The sequence below is a fragment of the Coccidioides immitis genome, assembly GCF_000149335.2.
Source record: "Coccidioides immitis RS genomic scaffold supercont3.1, whole genome shotgun sequence".
Classification (NCBI taxonomy): domain Eukaryota; kingdom Fungi; phylum Ascomycota; class Eurotiomycetes; order Onygenales; family Onygenaceae; genus Coccidioides; species Coccidioides immitis.
In genome coordinates, this window is record NW_004504310.1 from 3,918,577 (window position 1) to 3,935,860 (window position 17,284).

A 17,284-nucleotide genomic window follows, 5' to 3' on the forward strand; every position below is an offset into this window, starting at 1 on the left:
TAAATGTAAGGTATTCATACCGCTATACTCCTCTATGGCTGTTGACAACGTTTTAGGCACCGTCCAAAACCGTCTGCCCCTGGAAGCAATACCTTGTCGAAGCCTTCTCGCATATACGGAGGAGCAGACACGTCGCTTGAAAAACTTACCAAGCCTTTCAAATGCCCCGGTTCGGCAACAAGGTCTCGAGCTTCAGACAAACCTCTGAGGAAGCGAAGGAAGGTCGACTATACAGAAGCGGGCGGCAATGGTAAAGATGGTGACGAACAGGCATGGATAAGTGAAGAGCGCACACCGCTTTCCAATCGTGACGTCAATAAGTTTCCTATCTATAAGGTTAAGGACAAGGAAATTGCGTTTAAGCAACGCTTTTCAATACCACTGATTGATAAGAATTCAACGAGCTATGACCCTGGACGCCCGGCACCGCTCTTGGGAATGAGAAGAGGCGCCACTTTCGTTGTGAAACCTCTCCATGATCCGAGTGGAGAGTTTGCTATTGTCCTTTACGACCCTACTGTGGACGAGAAGCCGGAATTCAAGCCCGAAACTGAACAAAAGCAAAACGAGGAAGCAGCTAAACCTAAGTTGAATGAGCCTCTTGTCCACAAGAGCCTAGCTGAGATTTTGGGTATAAAAAAGAATGTCGAGGAACGACCAAAAGTTCCGGTAGTTATCGACCCCAGGCTTGCTAAAGTCCTTCGGCCACATCAAGTCGAAGGCGTTAAGGTACGTAATGCAGCTTTTGCTTTCATGTGACGACATATTAACGACTTCAGTTTCTTTACCGCTGTACGACCGGATTAATCGATCCAAACGCAAATGGTTGCATCATGGCTGATGAAATGGGTCTCGGGAAAACGGTATGCGAAACTTGCTTCACCATTCCTAGCGTTGCTAACAGTATTCAGTTACAATGTATAACGTTGCTGTGGACTCTCCTTAAGCAGTCGCCCGAAGCTGGTAAGCCAACTGTTCAAAAAGTTGTAATCGCCTGTCCAGCAACCCTTGTGGGAAATTGGGCCAATGAATTAGTGAAATGGCTCGGAAAGGATGCTGTCAATCCATTTGTAATTGACGGCAAAGCTTCGAAAGCGGAACTCACATCTCAACTTCGACAATGGGCCATTGCCTCCGGACGACAAGTGGTCCGACCTGTTCTGATAGTGTCCTATGAGACTTTGAGACTTAATGTAGGGGAGCTGAAGGAGACCCCAATTGGCCTTCTTCTATGTGATGAGGGCCACCGCTTGAAAAACGGAGAGAGCCAAACCTTTACTGCATTGAACGGTCTAAATGTGGCGCGCCGCGTCCTCCTTTCCGGAACACCAATCCAGAACGACCTCTCCGAGTACTATTCTCTCCTGAATTTCACCAACCCTGGCGTGCTTGGGAGCAGGAGTGAATTCCATAAGCGATTTGAAATGCCTATTCTCCGGGGTAGGGACGCCGACGGAACAGAAGAGGAGAGAAAAAAAGGTGACGAATGCTTGGCGGAACTTCTTGGGATCGTGAATAAATTCATCATTCGGAGATCAAACGACATCCTCTCCAAATATTTGCCGGTCAAGTATGAGCATGTCGTCTTTTGCAACTTGGCACCGTTTCAGATGGACCTATATAATCATTTCATTCAGAGCCCCGATATCAAAAGTTTACTGCGGGGTAAGGGAAGCCAGCCGCTGAAAGCTATTGGCATTTTGAAAAAACTCTGCAACCATCCGGATCTCTTGAACTTGTCCGCGGACCTTCCCGGAAGCGAACAGTTTTTCCCTGATGATTATGTCCCGCCAGAAGGTCGAGGTCGCGACCGTGATGTCAAATCATGGTATTCAGGTAAAATGATGGTGTTGGATCGTATGTTGGCACGCATCCGCCAAGATACAAATGACAAAATCGTTTTGATTAGCAACTACACACAGACTTTGGACCTTTTTGAGAAACTGTGTCGGTCACGCGGGTATGGAAGTTTGCGGCTTGATGGTACGATGACCGTCAAAAAGCGGCAGAAATTAGTTGACAGGTTCAACGATCCTGATGGCGAGGAATTTGTGTTTTTGCTTAGTAGTAAAGCTGGAGGTTGTGGCATCAACTTGGTCGGAGCTAACCGTCTTGTCTTGTTCGATCCGGATTGGAACCCTGCGGCAGATCAGCAGGCTCTTGCTCGAGTTTGGCGTGATGGTCAGAAGAAAGATTGTTTTGTATACCGGTTTATCGCCACAGGAAGCATCGAGGAGAAGATTTTCCAGAGGCAGTCCCACAAGCAATTGCTATCGTCGTGTGTTGTGGATTCCGCCGAAGATGTCGAGCGCCATTTCAGCTTGGACTCTTTGCGAGAGCTGTTTCAGTTTAAGCCTGGAACCACCAGCGATACCCATGATACATTTAAGTGTAGACGATGTCGTCCCGATGGAACGCAGTTCATCAAAGCTCCAGCCATGCTTTACGGCGACACGAGCAGCTGGAATCACCTTGTCAACAATGGGGACAAAGGTCCAATGAGTAAGATTCAGGATCTACTATTGAGACAAGAGACATCCGAGAAAGATGTCAGCGCTGTATTCCAATATATCAGCCATTGATTTCTGCCTTTTTCAGGCATTGTCTAAGTTAGAATTTAGAGTAAACGGCATACATGCACATTCTTTTAGTAGTCTCTCAGCTACATTGTGGGCTCTCGTCGGCCGAGCTGATCTAGGCCATATGGAGAACCCTTTTGCCTGAATGGGAGCGTAACTCTTCTAGAAATAATAGTGTCCACCGGTAGTGAGAAGGGGCTGATGCAAAAAGTTTCCCCGGAAATAACAGCTGAGCTATTCTGGTTACGTCACCCCGCCTAAACACGCGAACCTCGTCGGTGCGCCTGAGAGCTTTTTCTGCTCGGCATTCGACTCGAATCGGCCACAAGAAGCCGCAAGACCGCATCATCACCTTGATAGGAGTTCACATGAGGGTCTTATGCCCAAATGGTAATGATTGGTGCATGCTGACCTGCTTCTTCCTGACCTTCCTAAGTCCAAACCTAATTCCAGAGCTTGTTTGATCGATAGCTCAATCGGCATTCGCCCTGCTCCTGAAGGCCCGCGGCAGACGTCCCGTCGATCATAATGAACTGTGCGGATAATTAAAGCAGTGCGATGTTTTTTTCTAGACAATGGCAACTGCGATTTATGTGGATCCAGCTATCCAGCGACTCTTAAATGACAAGCTTTATGACAAGAGGAAACAGGGTGCCTTAGAGTGAGAGCTACCATCAACGCTACAATCCGGCGATGACCAGACTGACGCCAAATACAGGCTCGAAAGAGTGATTCGAGAAGCCGTCGCAAAGGGAGATCATGTTAGAATTAGAGGAATAATCGATCAGCTATGCCGCGACTATGCCTACGCCGTTCATCAGCCTCACGCGAGAAATGGGGGGTTGATAGGGTTAGCTGCAGCGGCTATTGCGTTGGGATCAGTGAGTTTCAATTTATCATACAGAGTATATATATTGAAATGCAATGAAACTAACAGAGAAGGTAGGAGGAAGTTGCACCCTACCTTACGTCTATCGTTCCTCCAGTTCTCGCCTGTTTTACCTGCCAGGATGCTCGCGTCAGATACTACGCCTGCGAGAGCATGTACAACATTGCGAAAGTGGCGAAGGGAGAGATATTACTATATTTCAATGATATATTTGATGCTTTATGCAAAGTGGGTGTCGTGCCTTTGGTGGTTTGGTAGTAACGAAACTAACTCCCTACCTTTTGGGAATGTAGCTGGCTTCGGATTCAGAGTTATCTGTGAAGAACGGTGCTGAGCTTCTGGATCGCCTAGTCAAAGACATTGTAGCTGATTCCGCTGCTTCCTACGTTTCGGTGCTGGAGCCATCTCCCAAGGATGAGGATGAGAACGAGGAGCTCTTGGAACCTCCAACAGCGTTCTCGCTGGCAAGATTCATTCCTCTCCTCAGAGAACGAATCCATGTCAACAGTCCATTCACACGCAACTTTTTGGTTTCTTGGCTAACCTTGCTTGATACAATACCTGATTTGGAGCTTGTTACCTATCTGCCAGCGTTTTTGGCAGGCTTGTTTAAATTCCTTAACGATCCTAATGGGGATGTTCACACTGCCACCCAGGGGCTACTTGAACGGTTTCTTGGGGAAATTAAGAAGATCGCTCGAATTAAAAAGGGGATCGCCGAGAGTCGACGTGATCGAGATACCGGCCAGTCAAAAGATTCGATGTCAAGTGACAGCATGAGTGTGAGTTCTGAACGGAGCGATATAAATGAGCCGAGTGAAAATGCGATTGCGGATTCAGAGTCCGGGACAGTGAATGATGATCAGACTATCAATGTCTATGGTGACTGGGTTCCTGGACAAGACATTCATGTCGACCATCCCAAAATCCTGGAGATTTTAGTTGGGTTTGTTGACACTGCTTTTGGTATACGTTGGACTCCCTCTTTTTCATATCATGTCAGATTGAATGCACGTGCTTATGTTTCGAATAGACGAGGAGATTCAGTTGACGGCACTACGCTGGATTGATAGCTTTTTCGAAATAAGTCCCGAAGACATCCTCCAATTTGTTCCGCGGCTACTTTCACAAGTCCTACCTGCACTGTCAAGCGGATCAGAACAAGTATGCCAGGCTGCAAGCCGTGTGAACAACTCTCTTATGCAGTACATTGTCTCTTTACCGGAGGAACCCACTAATGATAGTCGATTAACGCCGCCTCCTCGAACTTCAACAACGAACTCTAAGGACTCAAATGAACGTAGAGGATCAAATCCCATGGGGAAACCTCCGAGTTCCACACCAGGACAAAGACCCTCGCGTCCTCAGTCAGCGGAGATAACCCCACAAAGTACCGAACAGCAGGCCCAACCCCAGCCAGCAGCAGATCTCGATTATGCAGCAGCAGTGAATGCGTTAACCCTCCAATTTCTCAACGAGAACGAAGCGACCAGGGTGGCCGCCCTTACATGGCTGATAATGTTGCACAGGAAGGCTCCTCGAAAGGTTCTAGCATTCCATGATGGAACGTTCCCAGCATTACTCAAAACCCTCTCGGACCCTGCTGAGGCTGTGGTGACGCGTGACCTTCAGCTCCTCTCCCAAATTTCAAGGAATAGCGAAGATAGCTATTTTACCTCTTTCATGGTGAATTTATTGCAGCTCTTTTCTACAGATCGAAAGCTTCTCGAAGTTCGCGGCAACCTTATCATCAGGCAACTTTGTATGAATCTTAGCCCCGAGCGCATCTATAGGACTCTTGCAGATTGTCTAGAAAAGGAAGAAGTAAGCTTTGTTTTGTTGAAGGCAGTATATCCATGCTAATAGCTTCAAGGACATTGAATTCGCCAGCATTATGGTCCAGAATCTAAATAACAACCTCATTACAGCACCTGAACTGGCAGATCTCAGAAAACGATTAAGAAATCTGGAAAGCAAGGTTCGTGATTTTATCTTCTATCTCGTGCTCTAGCTCAACATGCACTAGGAGGGGCAAACGCTTTTCATGGCTTTATTCAGGTCATGGTGCCACAATGCCGTGTCAACGTTCTCGCTCTGCTTATTAGCCCAGGCTTACGAGCAAGCTTACCACCTTCTTCAAATCTTGTAAGTTCCTATGGGAGTGATTTAGTCTAATTTTAGCTCTCTCACTGACAATTTGTTGCAGCGCTGAATTGGAGATGACAGTCAACATGCTTATCCAAATCGACAAGCTTGTTCAACTTCTAGAGTCACCAGTCTTCACATGTAAGTTCCTTATAGCATTAATTTGGCTTCTACATGTGGAACTCTAACTCATGGTACCGTTTAGACCTTAGACTTCAACTTCTCGAGCCCGAAAAGTATCCATACCTTTACAAATGCCTCTACGGGGTGCTTATGCTTTTGCCACAAAGCTCGGCCTTTGCCGCTTTGAAAAACCGCCTCAATAGTGTGAGCAATATTGGTTTGTTCCATACTGTTCCCAGGACGTACGTATCCCAATCCAACATAATATCTTGTTCCTCCCATGGCACTGGAATGTGTGGTTTTTTCCTTTTTTCTTTCTTCGACTCACAACCTTGATAGTCCTGGAATTGGCGGTTCTTCTACATCGTTAAGCTACGAACGACCCACGGGCAGACTCAAACGAGAAGAAAGTGTAATCCGGTGGGTCGATCTATTGGATAAATTCAAGATAGTGCAAGAAAGATCGAGACGATCACGGGGATTGGGCCAGCGAGAATTTGAGTCAGAAAAATACCCTTCCTCTATGGCTGTGGGATTGGCTTCTGCCGCTCTGGCCGATTCAAACAGTGGAAGGGAGAAGAATGAGGCGTCCGGTGGCGGAGCTGGTGCTCGTTCCGGTGAAACGGGTGCGCCGCAGAAAGGGACTGGACATAAGGCAAGATCATCGCTGGGGAATTTTGGTCGGCTGAGTAGTATCGGGCAGAGGAAGCTGAAGAAGTGAAATTTGGGGTGGGCAAAGTGGTTGTATGTCGCCCCAGGATGGACCGGGACACACATACGACTTTCCCCGAGTGAAATTTTTAGAGGTTGCATATGGATGCTGAATACCCTGTTGATAATTCCGCAGTCAGACGAGTTAATGTTAAAAACGGTGTGATAGATCCATGGTCCAGGTTGCAGCATAAGCAAAGAATGCAGTATATTTTTCAAGCCCATATATCGTCAGGAGAACATATATACATGAAGTTACATCCACGTACAATAACATGCATGCTGAAAGTAAATCCAAATTACAAATTTATCCATAAATGTGTTATAAACACGGCCAAAAACGAAAAAAAAAAGGTCTGTATAGGCGTCACAGTCGAATTACCAAAAAATGGGGATCCCTTATAAAATATTTTGTTTTAACATTTGTTCATTGCTCCTCGATAAAGCTTGACGTGTCCGATATATCCGGAGGTTGAATATATATATGTCGCTCGTTTGCTCAAAGGTCGACGTTCCCTTTTAATCGTTGGTCGTTTTGCAGGTGTCACCTCCATCGGAATTTGCTGGAGGATGATCTCCACCCGGAACCGGTATAATTCTTGGACACAGTCGCCGTGGAGGAGTAGGGTGACGAGCCAGTGCTGTTGGCGTAAACATATTCGCCGTCAACGTAAGTGGCTCCTGTGGTAAATGTGCTCCGATGTTTGCGTCGGGCATACCGCTGCTCAAGGCGGTAGAGTTCAAGTTCTGCGTGACAAAGAGGCGTTAGGACAAAAGAGCGAGTCCATTTTTCTCAGAGTCAGGAAATTGCACGAAAATGTGTTTGACATACTAGCATGTAGTTTATCGAGGAGGTTCATTTTTGTGGACTAAGGATTGGAACGACGTTGAGGGTTGGAAGCGATCGTGGGTATTGGTATGGCTTTTATTTACTCGTTGAGCAAAGGGCTACAACTTGTCCGTTGTGGAGTGCTCTCCGTCGTGCGAAATATGTATGTAAGTTGGTTGGAGTTGGATGACAGTCGGTGCATCGGACTCCCACAAGGTACCTCGTTGGATATTCTTTGGCTTCCCCGCTTGACTATGAAAAAGGCATTCCTTTTTACCCCGACGGGTAATGCAATTGAGTGGCTCACGATCAAAAATGAACCAGTCTCTGAGGGGATTTCTAGGGAGGGTCGTTTGCGCACAGGATATCGGCGGCTCCGGAGTTCTAATTGATCGAGACAACCATCAAACTAATGAACGCTGAATCGGAAAGGCGAATGGCAATGGTTTGCGGGCGAAGTGCAGGGTGTTTGTGAGCTGATGATTCGATTCAGCCGCAGCGCGACGTTGGTGTTATACAACAGAAAGGAAGGAAGAGCGAAGACTGGATTTAAACAACAATGAACGGACAAATGGTTGGTCTCTGAAAGAATGAACGAACGAACGGAAAATCAAATAATGAGGGGAACGAAGGCCCAGCTTGTGGTCGGCTGTCAGGGCGAGCGAGAGAGAACGGGCTGGCGAAGGGAGGGATGGCCTGGCGAGGAAAAGGGACGGGCGGAAAGCTTAGCTAATAGCGGCTTACCTAAGTGGGTGGAAACACGCGATGCTTAGACATATCGGGCTAGGCTGGAGGATCCGGCTGGAAGTTTATTTTCACGCCGAGAATCGCAGCAGCAAAACCGAGGCGAACTCAATCACGCTCTGGACGAGGTGCTGGTAGCAGCGCTCTCTCTTTGCTCCTGAGCGCATCAAGTCGCCATTATTGTCACTGTCCTGACAACATGGCTGTGAGGATGTGTGTTCCGTGATTGGGCATCACGTTGCAGCCCTACCAGTCCGTTCGAACCGCGATCCGATGAAAACCCACCAATAAAAACCCTGTTCCTGAGCAGTGTTTCCCGGGGCTGAACCCCTGTCGCAAACCCGCCTAGAACTCCATTCCGACAGCGAATCCTCCGTCCTCCGGGCACAGCCGATAGAACGGAGTCTCGTCTTTTTTTTTGGGGGGGGGGCTTGGATCCGAAAACCCAACCTGTTGTCTTTTTTAGATAACTACTCCGTATGGCCGCTCGCTTCATAAACTTTGGCGGGTTGCGGGGTAGAAGGCATTCGATCCCACTCAACTGGAGCCAAGAGGGGCATTTGGCCGCGCTTGTTGCCAAAGACTGTTCTACAAGCCGTGGGGAATTTAGTCTGTTATGCATACATTCACCGTTTGGCGACACTTATTTTTCACCAGGAATCCCTGAATCATTATATCAAACCCGGAAATAAACCTCTATATCCAGAACCATGCAAAATGCATACCACATGCATTGAAACTTTTCGTTTGTTGGTATGTATGTATATGTATGTATGTATGTATAACACAGATACATACATACATACATGCAATGGGTATAATGGTGCTGATTGTCTGCTACAATCAATGTGGAATCGGTGGATCCTGCGGTGGCTGTGGTTGTGATGAAGAGTCCTTGACCCGATCCGGCTGTTCCAATCTCTTTTCTACTTCGAGCTCTTCGATCTCGATTTCTCGCTCATGCTCAGGGTCCTGCGCGAGCGACGTTTCTTGCGCTGTAACCGGTCAACTTAGCATATGTGTGCACGGAGCGTTGTAAGGGGAGGGAAGGCATACCTTTCCAGAGGTCTGAATATACACCTCCTTTTTCTAGAAGCTCGGTATGGTTTCCGGTCTCAGCGACGTGGCCGTCCTTTAGGACTAGGATTCGGTCGCTGTCGTAGATCGTACGCAACCGGTGCGCGACGAAAACGCTGGTTCGAGCTTGATCCTTGAGGATGCTGTTAATATTTTGAAGCAGCGCTTGCTCTGTGTATGTATCGAGCGCGGATGTCTAAAAATGAATACCACGATCAGTTAAAGAACCTTCTGTTAGAACGAGAATGAGACCGACCGCTTCATCAAAGAACAGTAGTGGCGGGTCTTTCAAAATCAAGCGAGATATAGCAAGTCTCTGCTTTTCTCCTCCAGATATCATCATGCCACGTTCGCCAACCGGGGTGTTATAACCAGCCGGTAGGCGCTCAATCAACTCATGAATATGTGCCCGTTGCGCGGCCTTTCGTACCTCCTCCGGCGTTGCATCAATTCGACCATAGCGGATGTTGTGCTCAATGGTATTGTTGAAAAGTGGAGTGTCTTGCGGTACGACACCTATGGATTTCCTCAGACTATCAAGCGTGACATCGCGTATATCTTGCCCATCGATCAAAATTCGACCTCCCTGCACATCGTAAAACCGGAAAAGCAGCCGTAAAATAGTCGATTTACCACATCCACTCGGGCCAACGATAGCGAACTTTTCGCCCGCAGGGATGGTAAAGCTGACATTCTTCAAGACGGTTCGATCTGGATGATAACCGAACGTGACATTCTCAAATCTTATTTCTCCGCCCTGTCGAAGCTGCAGCGGCTTCGCATTGGGCAACTCCTTTATCGTGACGTTAACCTTTTGGAGGTTGAAAAGTGTCTCCATATCCAACAATGATTGCCTAAGTTCTCGATATACTGAACCAAGGAAGTTCAAGGGAACAGACAGCTGGAATACAAGCTGATTAATCATCACGAGGTCTCCCACTGTTAATGAACCAGTTGCAACTCCGTCAGCACCAAAATACATCATCGCTGCAAGTGCACTCGAAAAGATCATGTTTTGACCAGAATTAAGGAACGCTAGAGAAGTAGTGACTTTAATCGACGCATTTTCGTATGCCTTCAGAGCTTTATCATATCGGGAGACTTCGAAGGGTTCGTTATTGAAATATTTTACAGCCTCATAGTTGATTAAAGAATCAACTGCAACTGTTGCCCCTCGATTATCAGCAGCATTCGCCTGTTTCCGAAACTTCGTTCGCCATGCCGTAGTTGTGATTGTGAACGCCGAATATGCGACCATGGTCGCCGCTGTAATTGCCGCGAACTTGGGCCCATATTGGTAGCTCTGCCCCTGTTAGCATTGTATAGAACGCTGTAAATATGTGGATCAGTACATACCAATATTCCACACACCATGGATATCTCTAGGGCAGTAGGAAACACGTGGAATACCATCGAAGTGAGTAAAAAGCTAATTCCTTTTGTACCCCTATCTATGGCGCGGGTGAGGCCTCCCGTTTGTCGGCTCAAGTGGAAAGTAAGGTCCAAGCGCAGCAAGTGGTCGAATACATTCCGCGCAACCCTCCTGATAGCCTTTTGTGCTACCCCAGCAAATACGGCATTTCGAAGCTCCTGGAAAAATGTTGCGCCTATCCTCGTTGCGCCATCTGTGATAGTTTTCTCATCAGATTCGGTTTCGTAATACGTCGATAGGTCAGGGTACGCATACAAGCCACGATCATGGAGCCCGCAACGGTCCAGGCAGTGCCTCCAAGCGCTGCAAAATCGATATTCATGGAGTCCACAATCTGTTTAAAGTAAAAAGGTACGTTGACGTTCAAGATCTGTGACGTGATAAGCCAAATGATGTCCTAGAAAAAGGTAGAATATGTACCAAACACACCTTGCCTCCGATTAAGAGTGAAAGAGCAACGCCCACACGGAGCTTAGTTCCCCAATCATCCTAGAATTGCCCAATCAATAGAGAAACGGAGAAACTACGCCGGACAACACCCTTACTTTAGGCCATAGATATTTTGTCATTTCTCTCATGATGGCCCAATCTGCCTTTCTCTGAGCTTGTCTAGTCACCGTAGCCTCGCCGAGGAGGTCTGGTTTCGTATTTTCCAGTTTAGGGGCCTTGTTCTCCGGTGTAGCCGCATGTCGTGAAGCGTTCTGTGCGGCTATACTCGAAGTTGTAACCTTCTCACCACTATTCTGCTTGTTCAGTGCAGAGCCTTGCGTTGTAAATATCCGCGTTTGACCTTCAGGGCGTATATGTGTTTGGCGAAATAGCTTAAAGTGAGGGGCGCGGGATGTCGGAGGATAAGGAGATGAGAAGCGGCATCCAAATCGCGCTGCTCGGAGCAACATCTTGAGAAAGACTTGACCTCTTGCTCCAGCTGTAAAGGACTTCCTTTGCGAATCCACCCTATCGGGGCACCATGACGTGCGGAAGCCTCAAAATGTCCGCGGTGGTGATGAATGGTGTGCGGGAGACTGCAGTGTCAATTGTCAAAGTCAAGCAAGAAATGTAGCAAAAAATTTGAAAATAATACCTCAGCTATGGATCCGGAAGAATGAATCATGAATCGGACATAGCCCGACCAACTCCGTCTCGTCACTGTGATCCCGCACGCTGAGGGCTTTTCGATCTGCGACGGGGACTTTGCTTATCTGATCCGCCGCCATGTCCGCCCATGTTTGTTCTGTTTGCTTCCAACTCCATCCATCCCAAAAGCTGGACGGAAAATACTGTTTACTTGATTTGAATAACGACCAGAGAAAGCAAATGAGAATTGTATGGAACCCATGAACTACCTGGTCAGGAGAGGCTTTAGGCCTTCTGCCTGGAAGTATGGAAAATGGCGCCCCATTGGGAAGACCGTTTCAGAGCGAAGACGCATATCCATCCAACCCGTGCCCTCAGTTGAACCAAACACCGTTAATGCGAGCTATCTTCCGGCCGCGACGACTCCAAGTTCTGTGACGTCCCCGGGTTTGTGCATAGTCTCCAATGGTAATTTTATTGATTGTTAATATATATCCAAAGACGCCAGCTTCGAAGTCCTTGGCTCGCCCTATTCTCTCCTCTCCGTTTCTCTCTCCGCGTCCCAGAACCTATATACAAGACGCGGTACGCTTGTCGGGCTAACAGGGAAATCAGAAAATGTACCTTACAAGCCTCTAAATATCCTCATGTGATGCTTTCTGATCAATTCCTAAGGTTGTTTCTACCCTCAGGCTACTTGAGCCTCTCCGACGAGCTGCACTGCGCATGCCATTCCTATATCAAAAGGTTGTTATTCGTGGAAACCCACCGTGGAAAAGGGACTGGTCTAACCCGTTTTCATGACGTTAGATATCCTCCGCCAGTCCTGTTAACGCCCTTATTTCCGTCCGATCCCCAATAACTTCATTTGCTGTTGTTCAACTGGATGGTACGGTGGATTGGATGATTACACAACGCGATGCTTTACTTTCGTGGACTGGACACGCATTAACTGTGAAACCAACACTCAACAGAGAGCTAGTACGTGCGCTTGGAGGCTCCTTTCTACGGTTCTATAGAAGCTGACTTAGGAAGAGTTTGGTTCATTGGGGTAGTTCAAAGGTGACTGGACGTGGCCTGTTAGCGGTCGTGGGGAAAGGTCAGGTCTATTCAATTAATCTGAGAGCTGGGGAACGATATATTGCCCATCCTAGGTAAGCCTAGTCGGCCGTCGGATCCGTGGTTGAACCCCGTCTAATTGGGATTCCAGCAATGTCGTCGCATACACCATAAATTCTCACTGGCCGCGCCCGTTTCGGTTCAAATCAACTTCTCTAAAGTTCCAGATTCCGAACCTTGGGCTAGGCACTTTATTGATGAAATCTAATTTCCTAAGAAACTTGGCCGATTCGGACACATGGAAAGCCACTATGAGGATTTTCCACACTGTTCGGACGTGGGCGAGGAGAACTATCTGGGGGGATAGGGTAAAGCTTCCCATTATTTAATTATCTAGCCGCGGCGTTGAAATTAACTGTCGTCTAGTTGTTCTTACAATTTGAAGGACCAGCAACCGTTCTCATTCAGTCGCGAGCATCGCGAATAGCCGAGTCTCTGACGGCCCGTGAAGTGAATGAGATTGCGAGCACTCAACCAGGTGTTACCAGGGAAGCTATAGAAACCGTTGAGGGACGACTTGAAAAGCAATCGCCCCCACCTGCCAAAGATGACGGAGTGAAAACTGTGGGCCAGTCTGTTGCTTCTGTTCGACGAGATGGCAAGGTCGAATTCGAAAAAGTTGATGGAGTTTGAACAAAAACACGCTCTTCTAGAAAAAGAGGCTTGCCTGTTTGGATAGTCATAACTTCAGGAAGTGCTGTACTGTTAGTTCTATATACCTATTATCGCTTGTATTATATTCTACTTGCAATGATGATGATATTTTGCATTCGAAGCCTTCGGTAGTATTTCAGCATTGTTGACTTCAGTAGAGCACACAGTTTTTAAGATATGGTGACCAGGAATATTCCTCAATGCCCATGGGTTGGCAAACCGCGGGTGGAGAATTCCTACCTGCGACGCTCTGAGATGGATAGTAGGGACATGTCAATGAAGTATCTCACCGGATCCCGTCTACAAGGATCCGTTGGAGAACCCTGCTACCGATTCTCTAAACTTAGGCTTGCTAACCTGTATGACTAGCATTCTAATTTTACACCAGGAGCTTTCTAAAAATGGATCATGGTAGAAACGGGCACACGCTAAATTCCCACAATACCTGCCCTGCTCTTGAACCCAGGACGATATGTAACAAATAAAATTAAATTGGTTTACGCAACCCAAACATCCTTCCCAACTCCCTCGATCCAGTGACCAAGCTGGTTGACGCCAGCATCCCATTCCTTCAGCCGATTCCTCATTCCCTCAATTTGCTTCATATCCAAAACCTTCGGTTGTACCCAGTTGATTCTCGCAATTTGTGCAACCTGGTCAATCGAGCCCTTCAGTAGGCCCAAACTTAAGGCTTTCATAATCAGATGTTCGACCTCGTTCGGCTGAACCTTGGTTTCTTCCGACATCGCTGCGAATGTAACAGTCCGATCATGGGGTGGTCGACGGAATATCATTTCCGTTAGGGCTGAGAGGGATATTTTCTGATATAGAAAAACTTTGTGCTGTTCGAGGAGGGGATTTTTGCTAATGTTTCCTGCTAGAACATCATAGGCTGTCAAGTCACCACGGTTGAAAGCAAAGAGAAGCTCGCGGAGCCACGAATGTTGCGTTTCTTTGAGTGATTCGAGAATTGGATGGAGTAAGAGTTCGCCAAAGTTGTAAATCGTGTCAGATACGAGTGCGGCTATGCTAAGGTCATATGCTCTAGCCGCACGCTCTGTCGGTGTGAGCTCAACTATGTCGATACAGGCGAGGTAGAGGAGGGCGTTCTTGTAGTAGGATGCGAACTCCATTTTCGCCTAGAGCAAAGCCAACAGTTAGACAAACACGGGACAGAGGTAGTCACAGCCACGTACATGGTAATAATCAGCGTTCACTTTATAGAACGCTGCATGTACAACATTCTCGACAGAATCAAAAGAGTCTAACGCCGCCTGCGATGCATCAAGATCTTTCCGCGAACCCTCAAAGTCCTCGAGTCGTAACTTAACGGCAGCAACGTCTGCCATGGCGTAGACATAAGCATCCTGCGACCCAGGCTTGTTGACCTTATCCGCGAGCGCAGTTAGGAAGGATAGACGTTCCCCATCATCTAGTCAAGCTCCGGGTCAGCACCGCTCTTCGCCGTACTGCTCGCAAGAGGGATCATTAAATACCTTTACACTGCGTCGATGCCATTAACCCCAGAGAAACGAATTTCAACTGATTGATTTTATCTGCAAAAATAAGAATGAAATTCTTGAACATGGGTAGTCTCTGCGGTGCACTCTCTGACAGAGAGAAATATGTTATCAACGCGTTGGTCAGTTGATGCCATAGCTTTCGTTCCCAAAAGTCTTCGAACTCTAGGAATAGGGCTTGGGATTCGTCGGGAGCGAGCTCGCGCTGCTCGGTCAGGAACTCGGGAATCTTGTCGGCCTGCATCGCGGCGGAAGGAGCTTAGGGTACGGCTGAGCTGAGTACGGTTATAAAGGTTAAAATAAAGCCCTATCCTATAAAAAGCAAGACAAGCAGAGGGTCCGACTGGAGTGACAGACAAGTCTGCGAGATGGTTGTATAGGTTAACAGCTGGTTTTTACCAGGCCATTGAGGTTGGCAGTGATAGGTGGTGATGGTGGTGATGGATGCCAAGCTCGAAAGGTCGCTTCAGTCTCCCGTAACCAGCAAGCTCGCCCGCCTTGCTGACTAAGACATCCCGTTGCGATTTGCTCCGCCAGGTTGATTTGAAATACTTCTAATGCACTTGCGGACGGATGATCCTCACTTAATCATGTCATGTAAACGGCGTGCAGAACCAATGGTGTGTTGCGCGCACTTTATGCCGCACGTCCGGCTCTGTATCGCCCCTCTGGGATGCGCAAGCTCATCCAAAGACTGCAGTGTCTTAATTATTTCCCTTGAATATTTCCTTAAATTGGCGTGTTGGCTTCTCTCTCACAGATTTTGAGTCGCATTCGAACAACCTAATACGCTTGACGCAATATAGGATCAGCATTCTAGTTTTCTAGGGTGCCGTCTGCGCATCACGGTACATGATGCATGAAAAACCATAGATGCCAGACGAAGATCAGCGGAAACCTGAGACCAGTGCTAACTGAATCACGGGGATAGCAACTACGAACTTTCGGCGCAAACGCCTCCCCAGATCAAAACGAAATGCGACCAGCCACTCCCGTTGATGGATGCGGGTTGGGATCTGTTATGCTATTGTTGTCAGTGCAGATCCGAGTTCCCATCTAAGGCTAGAACAAGTAGTTAGATGTTCTGTTAGTGACCGAACAGGACACTAGCTGAGGAAAATTAGGTATTCAATGTCCTGATTAGGAAGCCTGTCCCGAATTTGAGTAACAACGCATGCAATTACATCCTTCCCGGCCGTTGCAGTGGGACACATTATCAGCTCCAACGCTACTTTCTCTTCCTCGAAGCCTGGCTGGTATTGAAAGCTGTGAGTCCGAGATCGTTCAGGCATAGATATAAGAGGAGGCTGGTTCCCCGGGTTAAGTTGTTTTTGTCTCGTGTTCAACTCGAACCAGCAATCCCAAACACATCCCCAGAAGATATACACTATTTTATTTTAACATAATACCAAAGTTATCATGAAGTTCAGCTCAGTTGCAATTCTCCTCTTAAGCTCTTTTGCCTCGGCAGGCTACATCAGCTTGAGCACGGCCAGTGGACGCAGCACCGACACCGGCGACGCGAACAAGGGTTGCTTTGGCCCTGTTGCGGGTAAAGGACCGTATAAGATTACCGCTCATGGTGGGCTCAAGCCGAAAGAGCTTAGGATCTACGCAGGAAAGGATTGCAAAGAGCCAGTCCTTGCAAAATGCAAGGCCCGTAAAGAAGGCGATTGCCAATCTCTCTCGGGCGGTAGCTCAAGTAAGTCAAGTCATAACTGTCTAGTCGGTTCGAGATGTGGTCTTCTCTGACGCTCTTCTGTGAAAGAAATGACTGGCGCTGTGTGGGGGTGGTTCGCTTGAGCTCCGGTGGGAGTCTCATGATGGGACGGATTGTACTTTAGGAGGAAATCCAGTGGCCGAATGAACTGGCAGAAATAACACATTTATCAGATTATGCATCCTCGAGTCCCTATGACAAGCCAGTGAACCCCTTTTCACGGATCAACTTGGGGAACTGATGAAGGAGCAATATCATTTCGTTAGGATTGCTAATTTATGTAAATGGAGCGTTGGATTTTCCTCTTATTGTCAACAGGTTGTGTGAAATGAGCATGATGGGAAAGTTAAACTGATATCTGAAAGTTTCGTGATCCTCTGAAGCAGTACCTTTTAATGCTTAATTTATCTTCCCATTAGTTGTCTTTCCGATTTCCGATGGCTACGGAATGTGATATGGAGTACTCCGTAGCTCCAGCTCAAATGTAAACATAATAGTGACGGGAGAGTGATCTGAAGAGCCACAAAGGTACGGAGCATAGCGCATTTAAAAATATGCCCATTTGGATATATGCCGCTAACGGAACCTTGCCTGTCCCAATACGCTCGGTTGAAGCTTGCTCCCACTCTCTGTGGCCTGGGGTCAACCATCAGAGCGTTGATATC

General features: G+C 47.4%; 7 protein-coding genes across 7 annotated transcripts; 4 read left to right on the forward strand and 3 right to left on the reverse strand.

Moving 5' to 3' along the window:
- Positions 1 to 34: 34 nt before the first annotated feature.
- CIMG_01724 (SNF2 family domain-containing protein) lies at positions 35 to 2,656 on the forward strand (the record flags this gene model as incomplete). Its single annotated transcript, XM_001247952.2, has 4 exons — positions 35 to 71; positions 128 to 729; positions 780 to 863; positions 912 to 2,656. 4 exons carry the CDS (start codon positions 35 to 37, stop codon positions 2,580 to 2,582), a joined length of 2,394 nt encoding a protein of 797 aa, XP_001247953.2. The 3' UTR covers positions 2,583 to 2,656.
- Positions 2,657 to 2,946: 290 nt separating this feature from the next.
- On the forward strand, positions 2,947 to 6,457 carry CIMG_01723 (vacuole morphology and inheritance protein 14; the record flags this gene model as incomplete). Its single annotated transcript, XM_001247951.2, has 10 exons — positions 2,947 to 3,240; positions 3,298 to 3,460; positions 3,526 to 3,696; positions 3,762 to 4,440; positions 4,502 to 5,292; positions 5,342 to 5,446; positions 5,495 to 5,613; positions 5,675 to 5,754; positions 5,819 to 5,978; positions 6,076 to 6,457. The coding sequence occupies exons 1-10, from the start codon at positions 3,155 to 3,157 to the stop codon at positions 6,455 to 6,457; spliced, it is 2,736 nt and encodes a 911-aa protein (XP_001247952.2). The 5' UTR covers positions 2,947 to 3,154.
- Positions 6,458 to 6,639: 182 nt separating this feature from the next.
- Positions 6,640 to 8,120, reverse strand: CIMG_01722 (uncharacterized protein). The gene is made up of 2 exons (XM_001247950.2): positions 7,280 to 8,120; positions 6,640 to 7,194 (listed from the first exon to the last, which is right to left on the reverse strand). The coding sequence occupies exons 1-2, from the start codon at positions 7,305 to 7,307 to the stop codon at positions 6,992 to 6,994; spliced, it is 231 nt and encodes a 76-aa protein (XP_001247951.1). The 5' UTR covers positions 7,308 to 8,120; the 3' UTR covers positions 6,640 to 6,991.
- A 736-nt stretch (positions 8,121 to 8,856) lies between these two features.
- Positions 8,857 to 11,675, reverse strand: CIMG_01721 (iron-sulfur clusters transporter atm1, mitochondrial). The gene is made up of 7 exons (XM_001247949.2): positions 11,075 to 11,675; positions 10,959 to 11,018; positions 10,785 to 10,899; positions 10,454 to 10,722; positions 9,354 to 10,400; positions 9,077 to 9,293; positions 8,857 to 9,015 (listed from the first exon to the last, which is right to left on the reverse strand). Exons 1-7 carry the CDS (start codon positions 11,426 to 11,428, stop codon positions 8,864 to 8,866), a joined length of 2,214 nt encoding a protein of 737 aa, XP_001247950.2. The 5' UTR covers positions 11,429 to 11,675; the 3' UTR covers positions 8,857 to 8,863.
- Positions 11,676 to 11,802: 127 nt separating this feature from the next.
- CIMG_01720 (uncharacterized protein) lies at positions 11,803 to 14,518 on the forward strand. Its single transcript, XM_001247948.2, has 7 exons — positions 11,803 to 12,053; positions 12,108 to 12,226; positions 12,282 to 12,353; positions 12,417 to 12,587; positions 12,642 to 12,760; positions 12,817 to 13,033; positions 13,092 to 14,518. Exons 1-7 carry the CDS (start codon positions 11,858 to 11,860, stop codon positions 13,356 to 13,358), a joined length of 1,161 nt encoding a protein of 386 aa, XP_001247949.2. The 5' UTR covers positions 11,803 to 11,857; the 3' UTR covers positions 13,359 to 14,518.
- Positions 12,500 to 15,297, reverse strand: CIMG_01719 (proteasome regulatory particle subunit). Its single transcript, XM_001247947.2, has 3 exons — positions 14,876 to 15,297; positions 14,576 to 14,811; positions 12,500 to 14,518 (listed from the first exon to the last, which is right to left on the reverse strand). The coding sequence occupies exons 1-3, from the start codon at positions 15,141 to 15,143 to the stop codon at positions 13,877 to 13,879; spliced, it is 1,146 nt and encodes a 381-aa protein (XP_001247948.1). The 5' UTR covers positions 15,144 to 15,297; the 3' UTR covers positions 12,500 to 13,876.
- A 192-nt stretch (positions 15,298 to 15,489) lies between these two features.
- On the forward strand, positions 15,490 to 17,073 carry CIMG_12763 (uncharacterized protein; the record flags this gene model as incomplete). The annotated part of the gene is made up of 4 exons (XM_004445709.1): positions 15,490 to 15,519; positions 16,024 to 16,167; positions 16,325 to 16,601; positions 17,039 to 17,073. 4 exons carry the CDS (start codon positions 15,490 to 15,492, stop codon positions 17,071 to 17,073), a joined length of 486 nt encoding a protein of 161 aa, XP_004445766.1.
- Between the last annotated feature and the right edge of the window lie 211 nt (positions 17,074 to 17,284).